A 23848-nucleotide genomic window follows, 5' to 3' on the forward strand; every position below is an offset into this window, starting at 1 on the left:
CTCACATGATTGAAAAAATTGTACTGGGTGATCAACTCAAAGAATTCTGAAGAAAATGGTTTTGACTCTGGACTGTCAACCCAATAACTGAAATCACCACAAACAAGAAGTCCTTCAGGTTAAAAAAAAAAAAAAACTTCAGGAAACTGCCCAAACTCCTCCATAAAACCTTCATCTGTGCCCGGATGACCCGGTCGATAGACAATTGCAATTCTAATTGTATTCTGATGGAAATTTATTAATACTTCCATAAATTCAAAAGAAGATGGGGTCAGGTCTGAGTCAATGAGAAAAACGTTTGCAAGTGCTGCCGAGTAGATGAGTGCTATGCTTCCTCCTGGATAGTCAGCAGCAGGCCTGGGAATACTAATAGTAGAATGTGTCTTAGGCAAAGCAATACGAATAATATCGATATCAGATTCATACAACCAGATTTCAGTCAAGCAAAAAATGTCAAGCTCGTGCTGATTTAGGGTTTCGTTAATATATTCTATCTTATTAAGGATAGAACGAATATTTTAAAGACCCATCCTTAACTGGTTCAAGAGGGACGTAGTCAGTTTTTTCAATGGTCAAAATTGGTGTTTTCAATCAATCTATTCCTATGGGAAATCATAATTGGACAGTCTCTACTTCATGCAAAATGGGCAACCGACTGTGAATTTGAATTAGCATCTTCATGTCTTAAAGACGAGCAGTTGATGCATTTGGGAGAATTTCTATTACTACAATCCTTAGATTTATGGGCTCCAGCACAAAAGACGTATTTAGGTTCATCATTTTTCCTAGAACATCTCTCAGATGTATGACCAAAGCCTTGACAGTGATAACACTGTGTAATCCAGAATCTGTTGAATGCACGGCATCTTGTTAGATCCACACGGATATAATTGCCCTGTTCTACAATGGAGGATCTCACCTCTGGTGACATCTTCAAGACAGCAGTTTTGGTGTCGTTCCTTGTTCTTGTGAAGAGAAGGTTGAGGGTAAAACCTTGATCAGTGACCATCTTAATTTTATTGTTTTTTCTCAGAATGTTTTGGATGATGTCAGAGTCACCCAGTGAAGAGGAAAGGCCTGTCACGGTCATTTTAAGCAACATCTTCTTTGGCTCTGATAAGCAAAAAGTGCCCTCAGAGCCAAAATGATCAGTCAGCACCCCAGTTGCTTTACCTCTGGCCTCAACTGACGGAACTTCATTACCAGCCCACCAGCCATAGTCATGAGGCAGCTATCAACCAGTACTGAGTTAAGTATATTTCTGATGTCTTCTGGTCCCATCTGATTTGTTAGGGCATCAGCACCACTCTTTGGTTTCACAATCAGTACATGTTGACTATGAATGGCTTTTTTCTGGCCACGAGCACTGATCTCAATCACGCCCCCAGGCAGATCCTTCTCTTCCCCCAAGAGAGACCCGCGAACAGCATCCGCAAATGACTTGGCCTGATCTTGCGTGACTGCCATGGATGATGAGACCTTGGTCTAGTTCCTCCAATCTGTTTGAAACATCTCTAATTGCCTGAAAGATCAGGCCAATAACCTTATCTTTAAACTCTTTCTTGGTTACACTACTTCCTCCACCAACCAAGACCTCATCCGCTGGTGCAACACATTAGCTACACAGCCAGCGAAAGCCCAGCTGGTGGCTCTTCTTCATAAATGGATAGTCACCTGCATCCAAATTTTCATAAGCTATATGAACCCACTCACTGCAGTAGGCGCACTTCAGTGCTTGTGCACTTTTTGCTACAGACCTACTGCATCGAGGGCACTGGTGTTGTTTGCTCATGGAAAAGGAGAACAAAAACAAAAACAAAATGACAACAACAACAGCAAACGCATATAAAATACTTCCCGGGATAAACCCGGGCAGCGCTGCCCCTTCTTGTGTCACCCTAATTGGGGGAAAAAAAAAAAAAAAAAAAAAAAAAACGTGAACAGACATGGAAAAAAAAACAGGGTGTCTGCGAGGTCACCACAAGCAGGTGGGGTACGACTTGACTACCCTTCTAGGAAAGGTAACCCAAACCGAGGTCCCGCAAACGTGCTGAGATTATAATGATTAAATTCTGATACCACTTGCTCTAAGAAATGTGTAAAGAACTGTGTACTGTATTCAGAACACTAAACTTCCTAAAATACATTTACTTGTTGTTAACCATACATTCCGAAATTCATTATGCCATTGCATACTCTTCAGTTTTACTGATTAGCTTCCAGATAATATCATATCATATCATATCATATCATATCATTTATAAATGCTCCAACATGCTTGCATGTGTTGGGCTTGATCACCTAATAATGGCTATCTGCATTGCTTGATCTCTGGCAGCCTCCCTATTCCATCCCTTATCCCTGAAGTCACACTGTTTGACCTCATCCCAAGTTTTTTGGTCTGCCTCTAGCAACTCTACCTTTGATGTTCATGCCTCTCACCTTCTGCACCCAACTTTCATCGTCCATCCTCTCATCATGGCCAAGCCATCTCAATCTACCCCTCCTCATCACAGCACCAACAAATTCAAGTCTCATCCTTTCTCTCAACTCTTCAACTGCAATCCTATCCCCCCCACCCCCCAGGCCTTACATTCAAGGATGTACAGTACTACTCATCCATCTAATCTGTCATTTCTGTACATTTGTGCCCATGAATATCCTCTTCCATTATTGCCCAAGTCTCACTACCATACAGCATTACACTTCTAACATGCTGCATATAAGGATCCCTTAACAAAGAGGAAGAGTCCTCTCAGTGTTACAAGAGGGAACAGCTCCCTGAACTTCCTCCAACCACTTCTTACCCTAGCCACAGAGCTAGGTCCAGCACATAAAATGTCTTCCAAATAACAAAACTCCTCCACACGCTCATGAGACTTTCAGCACGATTAATTCTTTCATGCCTCTCAATCTCTACATACTTTTCCCAACACACTGCACACACAAATTTAGCATTATTTCGAAGCCTATCTCTAATACCACTAGAGATCTCTTTGCATCCGCTTATCATAAACACTGCACAAGATGGGCTACTTTCCACACCCTTGTAGCAAACTGCACATGGCCACACTCCTGCTCCAAGAGTAATGCCATCAGCTATAGATATCATCAGTTCTGTTTTATCTGCACTTAATCTCAAATCCTTGTGCCCCATTCCGTCTCTATATTTCCTAAATCTTTCCTTTACCTCCCCTTATTCTCCACAGCCAACACCAAGTCATCAACCTGTCAGGGACACTCCACTGGCAATCTTCTCACCTACCTTTCAGACTCCTGGTCATCCTCCTTTTGGGACTTTGGTGAAAGCTTTGCCACTGCACTTGACATCTCAAAGGCTTTTGATCGAGTCTGGCATAAATCTTTAATTTCCAAACTGCCCTCTTACAGTTTCTATCCTTCTATTGGTGCCTTGATCTATACCTTCCTTTCTGGTCGTTCTATAGCCGCTGTTGTAGATGGCCATTGTTCTTCTCCTAGATCTATCAACAGTGGTGTTCCTCAGGGCCTGTCCTATCACCAACTCTCTTCCTTTTATTCATCAATGACCTTCTAAGCTGTACATCTAACCCTATCCACTCATACGCTAATGATTCCACCCTTCACCTTTCCATTTGGTTCCTGCAACGTCCATCTCAGCAATTACCGGTACTTCATCAAACAAGGGATGAGGCTATGGCACACCTAATGTCTCTGAGTTGGCCCGTATCTCTGGGGTAAAAATAATCTTGTTGTTTATTGCTCACGTAATGCCACTCAGGGATGAGTGAGGCTGGTCACTCTCATCTTAAATGTCAGGACCAACTTGCCTAGTCCTGGGCTCCTACACTCCTCATGGGGCAACATAAGTTTGGATGATGGATGGATGGATGGTTTTTAATGCATCACAGACTCAGTTCTTACACCTATCAACCCGACAAAACCTTCCACAGGAGTACCCACTAATGTTTAATAATATCCAGCTCAATCCTGCATCATCCTTGAACATGCTTGGGGTTTCCTTCATTTGGGACTTATCTTGGAAAGATCATATTACATCTCTTGTAAAATCTGCTTCCAAGAGATTAGGTGTGCTAAGCCGACTCCATACCTTCTTGACCCCTGCACACTTGTTGACTTTATACACAGGTTTTATTTGCCCCTGTGTAGAGTACAACTCTCATGTGTGAGGAGGCTCCCCACATACAGCTCTTCTCAATAGGGTGGAGTCAAAGGCTTTTTGTCTCATTAACTCTCCTCCTCTTACTGGCCCCCTTCAACCTCTGTCTCTTCACTGTACCACTGCATCTTTATCTCTTTTCTATCGCTACTTCAATGGTCACTGCTCCTCTGAACTGTCTGCTTGCATCCCTCCACCTCTATGACAGGTGCATAGTGCCCATCTAGCAACAAACACCCATCCCTTTTCTGTCCAACTCTCGAATGCAAGAGTTAACCGTTACTCCCAGTCCTTCATTTATGCAACAGGTCAATTTTGGAACTGTCTCCCTCTGTCTGTAATTCCTGCTTCCTATGATCTCCAGTCTTTCAAACGCAGTGTGTCCAAGCATCTCGAAATGAACGGATCTTGAATTTGGCTCTCTTTTGTACTGTTCTTGTTTTTTCTTAGAAGGAATGGTTTGCAGGCTCCTGGCCTTTGGTTCCTTCTTTCTAGCATTCAAAAAAAAAAAAAAAAAAAAAAAAAAAAAAAAACAGCTCCCATGGGAGCCCATTTCTGAAGTCACATGTGAGAGATTCAAGCACCATGGCAAAAAATAAGTGGCTCAAGACTTGACCCATGACACATGTCAACATTCGCGGAAAACTCATCACTCAGATCTCTGTTCACTCTCACCTGGGTGTAAGCACCCACATATATATCCATTACCATTGGGGGTGGGGTGGGGTTATGAGGGGTAGACCGAGAAAGACATGGGACGAGGTCATTAAGTGTGACCTTAGGGTTAAGGGACTGAACAAGGAGGCTGCAATGGATCGTGCAGCGTGGAGAGCCGCCATTAGGTGACCAAGGCCGACACATGCAAGCATGTTGGAGCCTTTAAAAACGAAACGAAAACGAAACCACTCTGACCAGCCACTCTTCATTCCCAAGAAAGTTCACTGCCTTTTCACTGTCTCCCCATGGACTCTGCCAATGGCATTCTCCAAGTCAACGAAAACAAAGTACAGCTTCCTCTTCTTTCCTATGTATTTTTCCTGAAACTGTCAGATAATAAATATTGCATCAGTGGTCCCTTTGTCTGGCATAAACCAAAACTGCATCTCATCAATATTCACTCTTTCCCTTATTATACCTTCCATGACTCTCTCCATTACCTTCATTATCTGGTCCAAAAGTTTTATACCTCTATAATTTAATCTTTTTAGGGCATCACCCTTCCCTTTATACACATTTACTTACTTACAAAACATGTCATGATGTTTTAGGCAAATTGGTACTTGTATTGTACTGTCTTTAACGAGAGATTATTCAAAATCAAACAGCAGGCCCACTATAGGTAAACTAATGTGAATTAAATTAATCTGTGCTGTCATCAACAATAAAACTGTACCTTCTAACTGACCCTGTACATATTACATTAACCTAAAACTGCCAACCCTCATCTTGACTGCACAGCTGTAAGGTATTAACTCATAAATATAGTGCTAATCATGAAATAGTGTTACTGAAAGGATGTACAGTTGTAGTATTACCTAGTTTTACTACCAAGTTAATGGAAACATGCTTCAAAATTATGAAAATCTCCAAGAAATTAAAGTGGGTAAACTATAATATAGTAGTACTGACTATAATGTATGACGGGTGGTGGGGTGGAGGGTGGTATAGCAGATGAGGCTCCGGTTAATCCACCATTCTGGATGCCCTGGCCATAGTCCGTTATTTTCTTGAGTTTACCAGCTGAAATAGTTAAAAAGCAATTTTAAAAATCTAAATATTACCTTCCCTCATCTACAACAGCCAAATAAGAGTACAGGCATCTGTTAACAGGCAAACATTAACAAAATAATCATCACTCCTAATTGTAGTCCTGTCCAATATAGGCACATTCTTCTAAAGTTTACCAGCTGAAACAATTAAAAATAAAAAAAATCAAAGTCTCACACCTTCCCTCACCAACAAAAGCCAAATAATAAAACAGGCATCCCATATGGGATGGCCAAAAACAAATCGCCTCCACGTCGACCTGCCCCCACCATTTCACTGCCCTGCTCCCAACTCACACACCCCCTCTCTCATATACCTCTCCACTCCATCCCTCCATCTCATCCTTGGCTTCCCCCTCCCTCTCTCCCCCTCACTCACATACGCTCTCCTTGTCAGTTTCTCACTCTCCATCCTCTCCATATGTCCAGACCACCCCAGTGCATTTCTCCTAACACTTCCTATCACATCCACACCCACACCACAAAGCTCCTTCACATCCTTATTTGTTAATTTGTCTTTCCATGTGACTCCACATGCTCCTCTCAAATAACTCATTTCCACAGCTCTCACTCTTGACTTTGTCCCTCCAACAACGTCCAAGCTAAACTTCCATACGTCTGAGTTGGTATCACAATACTGTCATGTAGTAAATTTTTCACTTCCATGCTCACTTTCCTGTTTCTTATCACTGCTTTCAAGGAACAGCAACCTTTCTTCCCTGCTGTACCCTTTCAAGCACTTCATCCTCCAAACTTCCATCCTCACTCATTACTCGTACACTACCCAAGTACTTAAATGTACTCACATTTTCCATTTCCTCATCATCCAACCTCACTGTACATTCAATGACTTCACTTCTTTCGAAGACCATAATTTTACTCATCCCTACATTCACCTTTAAATTCCATTTCTTACACCCTCTCCCAAACTCATCCACCAAGCCTTGCAACTCTCCTTCGTCTTCACTGAACAACACAGTATCATCTGCAAACAACAGTACATGGAGTTTCTAAACGTTGCCCTCTCTCATTAGGGCCACTCCAACCTCCACTGCCCTACCTTGTATCTCTTTTATAACCCCATCCATGTACAGATTGAACAACCATGGAGACATGACACATCCCTGTTTCAACCCAACCTTCAAATAGAAAAATTCACTCAGTTCACTGTCCACACGCACTGCAGCCTTAGCACCCTCGTGTATACTCTTCACAGCATTCAACAATCTCCCAACTACTCCATATATTAATACTTTCCACAATCCTTGTCTATCCACCCTGTCATATGCTTTCTCCAAATCCATGAAGGCTGCATGCAATTTCTTTCCCTTCTCTAGAAACTTTTCCACTAAAGATCTAAGAATGAATATCTGATCTACACAACCTCTTCGCTTCCTAAAACCTCCCTGTTCTTCTCCAACTAATTCCTTTGTTATTTCCCTAACTCTGTCAATAATTATCCTACCATATACTTTTCCTATTACACAAAGAAGACAAGCCCCTATGATTACCACACCCTTCTTTTTCCCTTCTTCCTTTGTACAAGGAAATAATTATACCTGACTTCCAATCCTCTGGGACTCTACCTTCCTCCCAGGCCAATCTGCACATCTTCCACATCCATTCTACTACTATCTCTCCCCCATGCTTCAGCATTTCATCACACACTCCATCAATTCCTGGGGCCTTCCCCATTTTAACTTTCTTCATTGCTTCCACAACTTCCATCCTACTGATTTCCACCTGTCTTCTCACCTCTCTCCTTCTCCCAGCCATTCCCCAGCCACTTATACTCACAATGCTTTCATTCTCTATGTCCAACAATTCCTAAAAGTGTTCTCTCCATCTGCTCACTTTTTCTCCCTTCTCCACTAGTAATCTACCATTTTTATCTTTCACTCCTCTACTAACTTCATTGCCACCCTGTCTAACTCTCTTTACATCTTTCCAGAACATTTTCTTACAGTCCCTCCACTTTAAACTCAAATTCCTTCCAAACTCCTCAACCACTCTCTTCTTACTCTCTCTTACTAATCTTTTCACCTCTCTTTTCCTTTCTACATATAACTCTCTCCCGTCTCTCAACTTCTTTCATGCCCCTATTTCTCATCCATTCATTATATGCTTTCTTCTTTTCTGCCCCAGCCTGTGTCACCTCATTCCACCATGCTGTTCTTTGCACCCCCTTTTGTCTTCTCTTCACCCCACACACCACCTCATATGCTGCACATATTTCTTCTGTGAATGTCTTGCACACACCTTCCAGATCCCCCATGTGCTCCAATTCATATTTACTCAATCGTTCCTCCACTCCTCTCTTATATTCTGCCTTTTTCTCATCCTCTTGTAACCTTTCCACTCTCCTTACATCTACTCCAAAGGAAAAAAGTGAGGCAGAACCCTTGTTTAAGTGCAATGACATAGTATACTTCTTTCATTCATCCATTTCAACCTCTTGTCAGTTCTTCTGTTTCCTTTGCTTTCTATGTATCCAAACCCTGCTGTCTCACACATTCATTTACAATATCAAGCTATATTCTTATTGGCCTTCAAGCCACCTCCTACCTTCAAACTCACTCCTTAAATAAACTTTCCACTTTCCTAGTACAGTATATCTACTATATGTGACCACACCATTTAGCACTCTTTTTCTTTTCATTAACAGACATCCTTTCCCATATCTTTCAGGGATCTTAATAATTTATGAAAAAGGTATAAAAGCAGTTAAATAAAAAAGACATGGACAAAAGCACCAGAACTACTACCATATACAGGGTACTGTAGTGAAAACCTGAATGGCAGTTAAAGACATGTGTACTGTGCTCTGGGTAATCCCAGATTATTTTACATGAAACAGGGAAACCTTCTGGTGTCTTAGGATTAACACTAAATTCAGTAATCTCTAGATGGTGGATGACAAAATTTGCACTGTACTGTGCCTTATGCTAAAAAACTTTATTCACAAACAAACTCCCAAAGCCCAAAGGTTACAAATGCCAGGGACAGCATTTTATTTTATTCTGGCTAGCACCAGACAGTTTCAACACTCTTAAGAAAGAAATCCCATGCTGATGGATTTTGACAAGCTCAATATTTCCTTCAGCCTGAGGAAGCCTGTTCTATTTTATTTTGTCAAACGCCAATTACATTCTTACTGAAAAGTTTGAATCTGCTGTCCTTATGGCATAACAAAACTTGTAGTTATCCATCACCCAATACGTTATCCAAGTCTTTATTGCCCCATCCATAGTATACAGATGACAAAAAAATGATACAGCAATCAAAGATACACTGAGGTCCCTAATTATACTGCTGAGTGAACACAGACATGAGGGAAACATAGTCGACCAGTCTGCATGACTTGTTCTTCCAGTTGTGAGCAGAATGTGTTAATTAATGCATCACTGGCTCCCTAAAAACTTGTACCAAATCGTTTCATTTCTCTGGAGTAACATATATGTAGAAAGCATCAATGCAGCAAAGAAGTATGATGTAATGGTGTGTGGGCAGAAGAATTTCAGGACAATATTATTAAAGAATTTAAGGACAATTCAAAGTTGGGGTAAAAAGCGTGAAAATTTCAGGTGATAAAAAAAGAAAAAATCTAATGGGCTGAGAAGAAAATGACTGAAGTTTATAGGCCTATTCTGGGTGGCACAGGAGGCTTCAAAGCACTTCTCTTTAGTGATTTATTTTGCATATTACTTTACACTTCAGAGTACTCTTGTGTACTATCTATTCCCTTCTTATATATATTAAAAAAAAAAAAAAAAAAAAAAAGGCTGCATCGGCAACATACAGGTATAAAAGGATGCTGAGGAATATACTATGATACCTCCTATGTCACTTGCAATATGGCACTGCTTAGTAAAAAAGTAAAGGAAAGTGAACTTACATCCATAGAGTCCAGCCACTATCACAGCTCCTGTCAGAACCAACATCGCTGCACAGAAGAGCAGACATTTTCTCCCCCCTCGATCAGTCATGTTAGTCACCTCAAGGTTTTTGCCACTGCAAGTATTACATTGGGTCAGCAAAGACTAAAATACCATAATTATTAGATAAAAATGGCAGCATTCTATCTGATACATAAAGCAACAGAAATAACCTCTTTCAATAATGTTTCTGTGGGGAAAAAAAAAAAAAAAAATCACAGCATCAAATGAATTTCTGTACTCCTGTACTGTTAACGTTGCAACTTCATGTAATTTATTTTTCTCCTATTACAGTCATATTTAAACTATAGCTAATAAAAAGCATGTAGTGTATACTGTATACTGTACCACTATACTAATGTTAGAAGAAAGATTGTTTTTCATTATTAACCCCTCCACCATGATGATGCCTTTTACTTTATTGTTGCTTCTACCAGATCATTGTATTCTGCTTACAGTAGACATCTCATGCTGAAGGATTAATCAACCAACTCAATAAACTTTTCCCTACAAGATGTCATCCCTATGCTGAGTTTACTAGTTTGGGAGTTGCAGTAAATCAATAAAAAAGATGCCACTTAATTGAAGACATTAAATACGAGCCAAGGCGGTTACAGCTCACATATATCAGTTTCATCAAAAAATTGATTATTTCAACTAATAAAATCTTGGTTGACTTGCTAATATTAAACAAAAAAGTAATTAAGGATTTGATGGCAGAGTACCTAAATAAACTGACTTAAAATACTGTATAATATTATTCATTACTTGTAAATCAATCCACTGGACCTGTGGAATGTCTGTGAAAGTCTGAGGTACTTTATTTCATTCACAAGAGCCATGTGACAGCAAAATATGTGATGAAAAATAATAAAAATTCACACAAGAAATACAACTTCAACCTAAATTACAAATAAATGTCATCAAATAATGCAAAGTAAATATTATGACTACAGAATCAACACAGAGAAACTGAAAACATTGGAATTAAATGAGAATCCTACACCAAGTAATCAGACAGGGTGCATCAATACCATGGCAGCTGAGACTATGAATAACAGGAGGTTGTGGGGGAAAAAAGATGCAAGGGACAGAGTGGAATGTGTGAAAAACAAAAGGACATGCATATGTTGTGTGAGCAATCATGTGGTGATTGAACTCTTGAAAGGAATTGTGAAAGAGGTATGAATACTTCAGATAAAGAAGGAAAAGTTACAGTAGTTAACCCTTAAAATACAACACTGTATTTTGTGCTATAGTCTTACTAAACAAGGAGAAGTTACTGTAGTTATCCCTTAAAATACAACCTTGTATTTTGTGCTATATTCTTACTACTTTACCTCTAGATTATTTTATTCAGTTTAGGAGAGACTTTTCAAGTTAACAGAAAGGTTTAATAAAGCCCTCATCAGCTTCACCACTATGGAGCTCTCCTTAGCTAAATAAAATCATCTGATAGCAGCAAAAGTGATAAAAAAAAAAAAAAATGACATGCCAGGGCCAAACTGCCTAAAGAGAGAGAGAGAGAGAGAGAGAGAGAGGGTGAAAGAGGACATTGTATAAAGGGAAATAAAAGAAGACAGAGGGGTATTATGAGGGTTAAGAGAGGGAAGAGTGTGTGAGGGAAGGAGGACAATGGAGAGTTGGGGGCTCAGGTGTGGTAGTGACAGGAAGCAGAACATTAGTGTTGATCTAACTACTCTACTGACGGCTTGAGGCCTCACACTCCTCCTCCCGTTACTGCTGCTATGTCTGTTCCTCCTCTTGAATATCTTCCTTTTAATTCTATGACATTTCTTCAAACATTATGTATACTGTACAAACCCACTAATTTTTTACTTAGATATGCTGTGTTCATATGCACATGAATTATATCTTATCATGTTAACAAGCACTTGGGAAATGCATGATGGATGATCAGCAGCCTGAGGCTTCAAATGTATTTCAAAATACAGTAATGTGTTTGTATACCGACATTATTACATTAAAATTAAAATGACTATTGCCCAAGTTTAAAAAGGTAGATGTTGTAGTTTGGGTGCCCAATCTTCTCTACTGTACACTTGACCATGGATGCAAGCTCCATGAAGCTGCATGCTGTCGAGTTTTAAAATGCCTTGTGGAGTTAGTGTAACACAAATTCCACCACAGAACACACAAGCAACTCTAACCAAGCCCATCCACAGCTGATGTATCGGTGGGCACACATGGTGAGAAGCATGTCCTGCAGGTGTGCAAAGGTAGTGTTGGGGCAGGTGTGTGGTGTAGCTGCCTCTCCAAGCGCAGGCAGTGCCCTCCAAGTTAGTCAGTCACGTAGTCAGGTTCTGGTCTAACCTTGTGGTTGCCCTCCTGGTCACCTGAGAAGCCCAGGTGTGGTAGTCTGTGGGGCCAGTGGTCATCAAGGGGGTGCGTGCTGCCCTGCCACCTCTTCTAGGATGTCTTGAGTCAAAGTTTTGTGATGGTGGCTTGAGAATGCCACGGATGGTGTGCTCTCCGCTGTTAGAACTTCTGTAGTTGTTCATGGTAGTGTTGCTGCTTGCACTAGTACTTACAGGGTCACTACTGATGTTGGTGTTGCTGACACTGATGCTGTTATTAATGATGCTGGTGCTCATGGAGGTGCTGTTGTTATAAGTGGTGATATCACTTTCACTGCTTAAGGCACTGCCAGTAATGTTGGAAATGCTGCTACTGCTATCACTGATGACATCACTGTCAAATTTTATGATGTTACTATTAATACTGTTGTTGATATTACTGCTTAAATTACTGTTCACTCTGAGAGAAGTGCTGCTAAAGTTACTGTTCTCAGTAATGCCATTACTTGTAATATTTGTATTCCTGCTGATGTCATCACCAATGGTGATAGTGAGTGGTTGGCAGAGGTGACTCTCAGTGGTCATCTTGCTGCTATCTGGTACAACAGCAAGTTCTTGTAATTCATTATCACACAAGGATGTTTCATCTAAGAGACACGGTCCTTGAGAAGGAGCACCATTGGTTAGTGTGTGAGCTGCTGCTTTGTGCTGCTTTGTGGTTTTACTGATGTTCACCTCTAACATACTTTTCAGTTCCAGAGATGTGCCATAGTTGTGACTTTCAAGATTATTTGATACCACTGTCCAGTCCCAACCTGAATCACTGAAATCTTTCCCTCTGTCGGAAGTGAGGTACTGATGGCTAATATTGCTGAGTTGCATATCTGCATTTAATGAAGCAAATGATGGCTGAAATTGAGTTAACTCATTCTTTTTAAAAAACAATCTAGTTTTTGGAGGCTTTTTACTGTCATGGGAACCATGTAAAATCCAGCCTTTATTATCCACTGTTGAAGTATCAGCATCTATTGATGAAGGCTTCTCATTTTTATCTAATTCAAGACAGGGATTAACCAAACATGAGCTGTCTGACACAATTATATTAGCTTTATCTGTATTCAATATGGTTTGTTGGTTTACTTCATCATGTTCTGGGTTGTCATCTTCTCCTTCTTCAGGGATAGGTGCTAAGGCAAAGTTGGGTGAAGAGGTAGGAAACAATTGAGCTGTCTTAGCCCCACTGCCATGCTGACGCTGTTTCTGCCACTTCCGTCTGCCACTTTGAGGAGAATTTTTTCCCTGAAGCACAGATGGATGCATGCTGGCTCTCTGCTGTTCCCTTAGCAACAGGAAATGCAAGAACTTCAAGCGATGAAAAACTGTCTTATTGTTGCAAATTGCCATCTTCTCCTCCAACTCCTTGGCCACAAGATATCCCAGACCAAGCCTGAAGTTAGCCAAGTCCTGAAGCAGTAGTACCCTCAATTCCTGCCGCTGTGCCTTAATTGTAGCCCCTGCAAGCCTTCCATCATCAATGACTCCATCCATTTCTTCTCCTAAAGTCTGGTTGCCTATTTCTAACTTGGTGGTCCTTTCCATTGGCACTGCTGATCCAGTGCATGGCAGTGGCAACAAACTTGCAGCTAGTATCTTAGGTTCATCATTTGGTGAAAGTGTGGGATGAGCTGGGAGGGCACTATAGGTGTGTGATGGAGCAGAGAAGCATTCTGGTGGTTGTGATGGGGTTGGTTTGAGCAAGGCTGGGCTGTGAAGGGTACCCTGAGCTTGTGCTGCTTGGCTAAAGGAAGCTAAGCTGTTTTGAACCAAAGGAGTGTCCTCAAGAGTGGACTCAGAGAGTGTGTGTGAAATTGTTAGTTCAGGCATATCATGCACAGTTTGTGGACAGCTGAAAGTAGAGGGGAGGATATTATTAATTAGTATTTATACGAGCAGAAATATAATACTTGTATATGAAATACATGTATTGTACCATTCCCATGAATCCTTAAACACATTACTGTACCTGGCATCTACATGGTACTTCATGCACCTTACGGTCTAATATGTTATTCAGTTTTAGTATACTACTTTTGAAAGGACTGGAACATCTTTGAAGAAGACAATCCATTCCACAAAACTGTTTACAGAAAATCCACATCCCTGCGGGTTACAACAAGCAACCTGTTTACCTCTCTATTCTCTCGATCCTCTCCCTCTCCATCTTCTCTATTCTGATGTCATCGTAGGAGCCGTGGACATGATCTGGCTTTCCTGTCTCCAGGATGAATTTGACTCGGTGACCTCCGTATGACCTCTGTTGGGCCACATAGTTGTTCTCTTCCGAGGAGCTGTGCGGGGGTGTGGTGGTGCGGGGGTCAGTGGGGGTGAGGCGTGGGGTTGGAGGCAAGGGTGAGTGGGTGTTAGGCAAGGATGAGTAAGGCAGGTTTGAGGAAGGTGTTGGAGAGGGACTGGTATGAGTGGGAGTGTGACATGGAGACTGACTGATAAAGCAAATTGAATGAGGCACAGAAAAGTGAGGCAAGGCGGGAAATTGGGTAAGGCAGGGATGGGGTAAGGATGGGTAGGATAAGGCAGAGGTGTGGACAGGATATAGGAGATGGGACAAGGATGGGGATGGGGGGAGGGGAGGGATGAGGCAGGAGAAACGGTGAGGGAGCACACATGTAATACTTATACTACTACTGCTGCTACTGTACTACTTTTGGAACTACTAGTGCTTCAATTTGCTGTTGCTCTTACCTTCTACTTGATAACTACTATGGAAAAGCTGGGAACAAAGCTATGCCATCATGATCCAACAAAAGTATTACACTATAAGATAAGCTCAGACCAACACTCTAACAAGACTACAGCAAGATATTTTTTTAAACGGTGAAGAGGAAAAGCAGTAGCAACTGAAGATGTCCAACTCACCCAACAAATCTGTGTGTGTCAATGGGGACATAATTGTCATCATAAGGGTCTGTGAAGCGGGCTCGATGATAACCATTAAGGTTGGCTGCATTTCCAGCCGCGATGGCAGCATTCTGAAGACCCAAGTTTACCATCTCCATGTTGATGGTGGAAGAGGATCCACTCTTTTTTAAGATCCCCTTCCTTACCGAGGACACAGAGCTCCGATGGCTCAGGTTCCCAGACCGGTGGCTCACCGGGGAATGTCTTGGGCTTGGCCTAGGACTCATGCTGCTGTTTGATGGAGAATGTTCTTATCAAGCACAACTGACTACTGATCAACAATGCTAATGATACTCTCTACAATATCTAATAAATCTACACTGAATTAACAGAGGTATAGGCATCATTAATAAGACAAAAATATACAATTCAGTGTCCACCCAGAACAGGAGGTATGGGAATTACACAACACCAGTAGGTAAAAAGTACACACCTGAAGTTGAGCTTAGGCGATGGGGACGGTGATGGGTCAGTAGAGGACCTGGCGGAGGTGGTGGAACCGTCACCCCGATCCAGATCGTCCTCCTCCTCTCTAAAGGCCGGGTTTACTACACCCGGATCATCTTTTTCATCCTTCTCGTCCCCTGGCATGCTGTCATCAGAATCGTCGTCACATCCTAGCTCGTACTTGGATGTTTTGTTTCTCTTCAGATTCTTAACATCTCCATTGGCTAAACTTGGACTCTTGGTGGAGTCATGCTGGTCACGGGGCACCAGCAGGCACCCATCACCTACGTTCTCCTCCCCCTCTAGAACTGCCGTGTTCTCGTTCTCGTCAGTCAAGCTCTTGCTGTCCTCCTTCGTCTTATTATTGATGGATGCACGGAAGGCCTGCAAGATGCCACCATGTTAGATCCAACAGATCACAAACCCATCTAAGACATGGGTCCTTCTTCCAGAACATAATAAGTAACATTTCCATATCCACTGTACAAAGGGACAAGTATATGTGCCATACTTGTGTGCTGATAAAAATAGTAGTAAGGGCATTCTGGTATCAGATTAATTTTGTACTCTTACTAGTAGTGCACTCTACAGTATCCATAATTATTAAAGTTATATAAAATCCCAGTTAATCAAACACATTAAAAACTCGAAGGGCACTTAAATTACAGTGTCCCATCAGACCTCATGAGTTAGATTAATCTCACCCCTGCCCAAGAGATCACTGTATGTGGACACCAAATCTCAGTCACCATGCCACAATCTGCTGCATAATTTTACAAGTACTGTAGTCTGAAGTGATCTAACAGGCAGGAGTGATTCATGAAGCCTAACTGGATCTGAACTGACTTGACAAGATCTGAAGTGATCTGATGGGACACAATGTAACCTGAACGAACCTGAACTTAGCTAATCAGATCTGATATAACTTAATGGATCTAACGTGACAGGAACTGGTCTGTCTGAATATAAACGGGTCTGATGTGACCTGACTCAGCTGGAATGGCTGCAAATGGGCCTGAATGAACCTGGAATGGCCAATGGACGAATTTGTCAGGTGGACAGAAAAATCATGAACCTTCTGAGTGTTAATTCTTTCAGTTCAAGGGCACACATAGCAATTACCTTATTTTTCACCCTTGCAGTACAGGAGCTGGTGAAGGCTAACTCACTTCTTAACTTCATAAAGTCTCTCCTAAGCTGAATACAATCATCTAGAAATAGCCCAATTAAAATGAAAGATATGTTATCACAGTTGCTATTGTTGTTCCACCCGAGTCTGTCAGGCAAGCAGACCCAACAGCCACAAGCAAACAACTGCCTGCTTGTGGCAGACAGCGTGTCGCCAGGGTCTAAGTAAGGTCCTTTAACATGGCATGCTGCAGGGAAAATGGAAGAGGCAAAGTCCCCAAGATGATGAACAATGCAGAGGCGATATGTATGAGTAGTAGTCTCAGCCTGGACTTTGACTACTTAGTAAAGGTGGCTGAGCTGACTGCCTGGGAGTGCTGTGTAAGCACCAGGGCTTGGCCCCACGTCACTTCCATTGTAGTTCTTTCCAGGACAATGGTAAGCACTCACCTACTTCCTTATTGGTGGGCTAAAGAGTGCTACACCTTGCCAAAGGGTGACCCATGACTATGTAGGGCAGGGGCATCCATCTTCCTTGAGCCAGACATGAGTACATGCTCTGGCTGCATACCTGATGTCACCGTCGTAATGGGGTTAAGCAAGTGCACTGAAGGTATGGTAAGCAATTGATGGATACTTACCTCCAGTAATGAAGCTGGACAGAGGTCATGCATTCACCCAAGTCAGTCTGTTTGTATGTTAGTGTACAAGATCTATCAAAAAGCTGTTACTTCATTTCAATGCAATGCGATGGATATGTGAGCAGTGGGATAAAAAAAAAAAATTATTTTATTTTGAAATGGATCTGGCTCTCGATGCTGGAACAAATATATTTTACTGTCTGAGATTGCATGCAAGGGCAGACTACAATGACTGAATTACATGACTGTGAGACTGTGGAAGTATTTGTCTGGTAGCAAATAGGAATACAGCAGTATATTATCAGTTTTACTGACACTGGCAGAGGTATGCGCTTTTAAGTGCTTTCTAGTTCCGTTCTTCATCCAGTGAACTGACAGACATGAGGTGGTGTGTGTAATTCACCTGGTCGGTCAGAATCACTTGATGGTAGTGACCGTCAGCTTTTACCCTCCCGGAAGGGAGCTGAGAGCTCATATAGTCCAATCTAAGGGCAAGGCTGTGACCTCCACACATGCGCACACCCGTCCCCTTGCTCAATGGGGACAGTAACCACCCACTTCATCAGTGAAACTTTTTGCAACCTGAGCGAGGCGCGAACTCCCATCTACCAGACGGCAAGGGAGAACGCTACCACTGAGCCAGAGAGCGGTGTGTGTGTGTGTGTGTGTGTGTGTGTGTGTGTGTGTGTGTGTGTGTGTGTGTTCTTACCTAATTGTTTTTTCATTCGGTAGTGCATTCCATTGATCAATTGCTCTGTTTGGGAAACTGAATTTCCTTACGTCTTTATCACCTCTCTTCTTATGCAGTTTTTTGCAGTGTCCTCTTGCTGATGCTTCTCCATATGTTAAGTTATCATTTATGTTTATTTTCTCCTTTCCTGATATGCACTTATAAAGCATTATCATGTCACCTCTTTTCTTTCTCTCCTGTAGTGTTGGTAGATTCAGTTTATTTAGTCTTTCTTCATAGCTTAGGTCCCTTAAGCTTGGTATCCATCTTGTAGCGGCCCTTTGAACTTTTTCAATCTTGTCTATATGCTTTTTGAGATGAGAACTCCAGACTATTGATGCATATTCCAGGGTTGGTCTAATGAATGATGTTATTATCCTTCTTAGCATGTCTTCATTTATGTATGTGAATGCTATTCTCATATTTGCAAGCAGTGTATACATGTTCCGTACCTTCTCGCTGATGTGGTCAGCCGGAGATAGTCTGTTATTGATAATCACACCTAGGTCTTTCTCTCTTTCTGATGTGTATAGGGTTTTATTTCCTAACTTAAAATCCCAATCAGGTCTTTTTCCACTTTTACCAAACTTGATTACATGACACTTGTCCACATTGAATTCCATTTGCCATGTACTACTCCATTCATGAAGTTTATTTAATTCTTCTTGTAGCTCCCTACAAGAGTCTGTGCTAGTAATTCTCCTTTGTATTTTTGCATCATCTGCAAACATATTCAGATAGCTCTCATTTCCAGTGTTACTGTTTATATCATTTATGTACACTAGAAACATGATTGGTGCCAGCACCGAACCCTGTGGTACTCCACTAGTCACTTCTTTCCATGATGAGTAGTTTCCTCTTAGTACTGTCCTCATTTCTCTTTTTATGAGAAAGTCTTGCATCCAACAAAACAGTTTGCCTCGAATTCCTCCTTGATGGTACAGCTTCCATAAAAGTCTTTGGTGTGGTACTGTGTCAAAAGCTTTCTTGAAATCTAAATAGATACTGTCCACCCATCCTTCCCTTTCCTGTATTGTGTTTGTTACTCTGTCATAGTAGCTTAACAGATTAGTAACACATGATTTTCCTTTTCTGAAACCAAACTGTCTTTCTGTTATCATACTGTGTTCTTCTAGATGATTTACCCAAGCTTTTCTTTTTTCTATTACCTTGCTTACAACACAGGTCAGTGATACTGGTCGGTAGTTGAGAGGATTTCGTCTATTTCCTTTCTTGAATAAGGGGACTATATTTGCTTTTTTCCAAATATCAGGTAGTTTCCCTTGACTCAAGGATTTCTTGAAAATTAAAAATAATGGTTTACTTAACTCCTTTGCACATTCTCGTAACACCCACCATGAAATTTCATCAGGACCACTTACTTTTCCTCTGTCTAATCTACTTAACTCCTCCTGTATTACTTTTTCTGCTATTTGTATATCTGGTAGTATGTGTGGACATGCGTGTTCCACATAGTCCCTCTCAAAATTTTTTTCTTCTGTAAAAACTAATTGGAAATTCTTATTTAGTGCTTCACGAATATCTTTCTCTTGTGTATAAGTGATTCCCTCGTTTGTGATGGATTGTATTATATCTTTTACTTTGGTTTTGCTTCTGATATAGCTGTAAAACAGCTTTGGTTGATCACTACTTTTATTTATTATATCATCCTCAAACTGTTTTTGGGCTTCCCTCCTTATTCTTGTATAGTCGTTTCTTGCCTGTTTGTAATTATTATACGCCCTTTCACTATTGTGTCTTCTGTATCTATTCCACAACAAATCTCTTCTTTCTTTTGATTTTTTGCATTCTGTATTGAACCATTTCTGTATTTTCTTATCTGCTTCTTTGTGCTGTGGGATGTACTTCTGGACTCCTACTTCATAAAATTCACAAAAATTTTTATATACAGCATTTAAATCTTGTCCTCTAAGCTCATTTTCCCAATCAACTTCTAAGAAATACTTCTTTAGGTCTTGATAATTTCCCTTTTTATAGTTTAGTCTCTTTTTGTAACTGTCATTGCTGTTTACTATGTCATATGCTATCCTGAAGTTATAATTTAGTACTGCATGATCGCTTTTGCCAAGTGGAGGGTGATATATTAAACTGTCAATGTCATTTTCTTGCCTAGTAAATATTAGATCTAGCACTGAAGGTACATCCAGTCCTCTTTTTCTTGTGGTTTCCCTCACATGTTGCATTAAGAAAAACTCTTGTATGAGATCCAGGAGCTTTTGGTCCCAACAGCTTTCTTGGCTATTTATATCTAGAGTATTCCAATTTATATTTGTATTGAAATCCCCAGTTAGTATAATTCTTTCCGATTTCTCTTCCATTTCATGTAGCAAGGATCTTATACTCTGAATTGTACTCTCTGCCAGGTCCTCATATTCGTCTCTTTCCCATGTGTTTGATCTGGGTGGCATATACAAATTGGCTACAATTGCTTTACCTTCAGATGTGTCGATCTCTACTGCAATCAGTTCTACTTGTGATGGTATATCTAGGTTTATTTCCTTGACTTTTAGATTTTTCTTAGTTATTATTATAATTCCTCCTCCTTTTTTTAAATTTCTGTCTCTTCTCCATATACTGTAAAGTTTAGTATGTCATTGGATATCCTTGGTGTTAATTTTGTCTCAGTTAGGCATATTATTTGTGGTTCATTTTCTCTGACATAATCATTCATCTCTAGTAATTCAGATACCATTCCATCCACATTTGAGTACATCAACTTTATCATCTTGTTTATATACTTGTCATGACATGGCTCTACTAACTTCCTCCTTTTTCTTCCATCCTGTTTGTGTACCACTTTCGTACCTGCAATCCTATTACTTTGTAAAAAAATTTCTTCTTGTCCTCTTCTGATCTTCCCTCATTTTTTGTTTTTGCTTCCTCCCTTTTCTCTTTCAGTAATTCCAGTTCCTCTTGTGTTAGGCACATCTTTATGTATTTACCTATTTGTATTTACCTATTTGTAGTATACAGGAATTGAGCAATGCTCGTGTTGTCCTGTCTCCATATCCACATTTATCAAGTCTACCTTTACACACATGAATGTTTTTCTCATGCACCACCTCTTTGTCTAAGTCGTTTCAAATATTTAAGAATATACCTAATTGTGATATACACGGAATGTACTATGCTCGTGGGTTTCCGTCGCTGTTTCCCAATAAGTCGAATTTAACTTTAAACTCGTTTAAGTTTTTAGACTGGACGATCTCTTTGTCCAGGCTATTCCATAAGTCTATACTTCTGTAAGGAAAGTTATATTTCTTGATATCCTTCAAGCAGCTTGACTTTTTCAATTTCTTTCCATGTCCTCTTGTTGCTCTCTTATCCCATACAAACAGATCTTCTTTGTCAATTTTATCTACTCCCACCATGGTCCTGAACACCGCAATCATGTCTCCCCTCTTTCTCCTTTCCTCTAACGAAGGCAAATCCAGTTTTTCCAGCCTCTCTCTGTATGACAGGTCTGTCAGACTGGGGACCATCTTGGTTGCTGTTCTTTGTATTCTCTCAATCTTGTTTATATCTTTCTTTTTGTGTGGGGACCACACTACCGCTACATATTCTAACCTGGGGCGGATCATGGCCACTATCAATTTTTTCATCATTTCCTCATCCATATAATGAAATGCTACTCTTATGTTAGTCAAGAGCTTATAAGTCTCTCCAACTATCTTGTTAATGTGCTTTTCTGGTGACAAACTATCTTGGACCAGCACTCCCAAATCTTTCTCTTCTCTCCTTTTTGTGATTAATTCATTACCCAAAAAATAATTCAGTGATGGTCTCCTGGTACTTTTACCCATTTCCAATATTTTACATTTCTTTACATTAAATTTCATTTCCCACGTCCGGCTCCAATTGTGTATCCTATCCAAATCCTCCTGCAGTATTTTACAATCCTCCTCAACCTCTATCTTCCTCAAGATCTTTACATCATCAGCAAACAGACTCGCATAACTGTTCACTCCATCTACCATATCATTTACGTAAATCAGGAACATTACTGGCGCCAACACTGAGCCTTGAGGGACTCCACTTGTTACTTCCCTCCCATCCAGACATCTTTTCCTTTATTACTGTCCTCATTTGTCTGTCTCTCAAAAAGTCTCTCATCCATTCCAGAAGTTTCCCCTTTAGTCCTCCTATATATTCTAGTTTCCACATTAGTCTCTTATGAGGTACCTTGTCAAAGGCCTTCTCTAAGTCTAAGTACACACAATCCACCCAACCATCTCTCTCCTGTACCACATCAATCGCTCTTGAGTAAAAGCTCAACAAGTTTGAAACACATGACCTTCCACTTCTGAATCCAAACTGACATTCAGCCAAAATATTCATCTCTTCCAGATATTTTATCCATCTGTCTTTCAGGATTCTCTCACACAATTTTGCGACCATGCTGGTTAGAGACACTGGTCTATAATTCAGGGGTTCTTCCCTGTTTCCTCCCTTGTAAATTGGTACCACATTTGCCCTCTTCCATTCTTTTGGCACTTTCCCCTCTTCCAGTGAGCATACAATTAAGCTGTGAATTTTATCCGCCAGTTGTTCTCTGCATTCCTTCAGTACCCAATTAGAAATTCCATCAGGTCCTGGGGCTTTCCTTACATCTTGAGTTTCCAGTAATTTATACACTTCCTGCACCTCCACTTTTATATCTTTCATCACCGGAACATTTCTAATCACTCCCTCCCCTTCCACAAGCTCCTTTTCTTTAGTGAAAACTGACTGGAAACGTTTGTTCATTATTTCTGCTTGCATTGCCGCATCCTTAAAGACCTCTCCATCTACTTTCAGCTTGGTGATTCCTTCCTTTTGTTTCAGTTTGCCATTAACAAATCTGTAAAACAGTTTGGGTTCATCCTTGCATTTGTCAATTATACCTTTTTCAAAATTCCTTTCTTCTTCCCTACGTATTCTTGTGTATTCGTTTCTTGTTCTTTTATATTCTTCCTTTGTTCTGTCGTTACCTCTCTTTCTCCAATTGTTCCACGCCTTATCTCTCTCTTTTTTGGCTATCATACACCTTCTATTAAACCACTCCTTTTTTCCTGTTTTCTTTCCCTCTTACTCTTGGTACAAATTTTTACACTCCCAAATTATCGAGGTCTAGATAGATATCCCACTTCCTCTGTATCTCTCGTTTCTCTGAATTTTCTCATATCAGCATTTTCAAAAAAGTTTCTCAATCCTGTAAAATTTGCTTTGCCAAAGTTGTATCTTCCCTGTCTATGAAGCTCGTCTCTTGGCTCGACGTTTCCTATTAACATCTGGAACTCAATGACCACGTGATCACTTTTTCCCAAAGGACAGAGATATTCCAATGATTCTATTACATCGGGTTCTTTGGTGAACAGTAAATCTAACCTTGCTGGTGTGTCCTCACCTCGAAACCGTGTCTCTTCTTTGACCCACTGCGTCATCACATTATTCATTATTATATTTAATAACATAGTACCCCACGAATCCTCGCCGCCTCCAGTACCATTCCTCCCAGTTCACCTCTTTACAATTAAAGTCACCCACCAAAATTATATTATTGCTCTTCTCAATTATTTTTTGCAAGTAGCTAGCCATATCTGACAACATCTCATGGTATTCGTCATCCTTCCATGCTCTCGTCTTTGGGGGAACATACACTACCGCCATATCTCTCTTAACATTCTCTCCAGTTTCTAATTTCATATATATCACTTCAGCCATGCCTTCTCCCATTTCCACAGTATC

General features: G+C 40.7%; 1 protein-coding gene across 1 annotated transcript in view; it reads right to left on the reverse strand.

Moving 5' to 3' along the window:
- LOC145401301 (uncharacterized) overlaps window positions 1-23848 on the reverse strand; it is a 459641-nt gene that overhangs the window by 119338 nt on the left and 316455 nt on the right. The window contains exons 5-9 of the mRNA XM_080273632.1: window positions 15588-15985; window positions 15113-15385; window positions 14368-14679; window positions 9821-9936; window positions 5789-5899 (exon numbers count right to left, since the gene is read on the reverse strand). Coding sequence (XP_080129758.1) covers window positions 5789-5899; window positions 9821-9936; window positions 14368-14679; window positions 15113-15385; window positions 15588-15985 — 1210 coding nt within the window. The remainder of the gene's footprint in view (window positions 1-5788; window positions 5900-9820; window positions 9937-14367; window positions 14680-15112; window positions 15386-15587; window positions 15986-23848) is intronic.

The sequence above is a fragment of the Coenobita brevimanus genome, chromosome 6 (genome assembly GCF_032717465.1).
Source record: "Coenobita brevimanus isolate Jiangsu-jjx chromosome 6, ASM3271746v2, whole genome shotgun sequence".
NCBI lineage: Eukaryota > Metazoa > Arthropoda > Malacostraca > Decapoda > Coenobitidae > Coenobita > Coenobita brevimanus.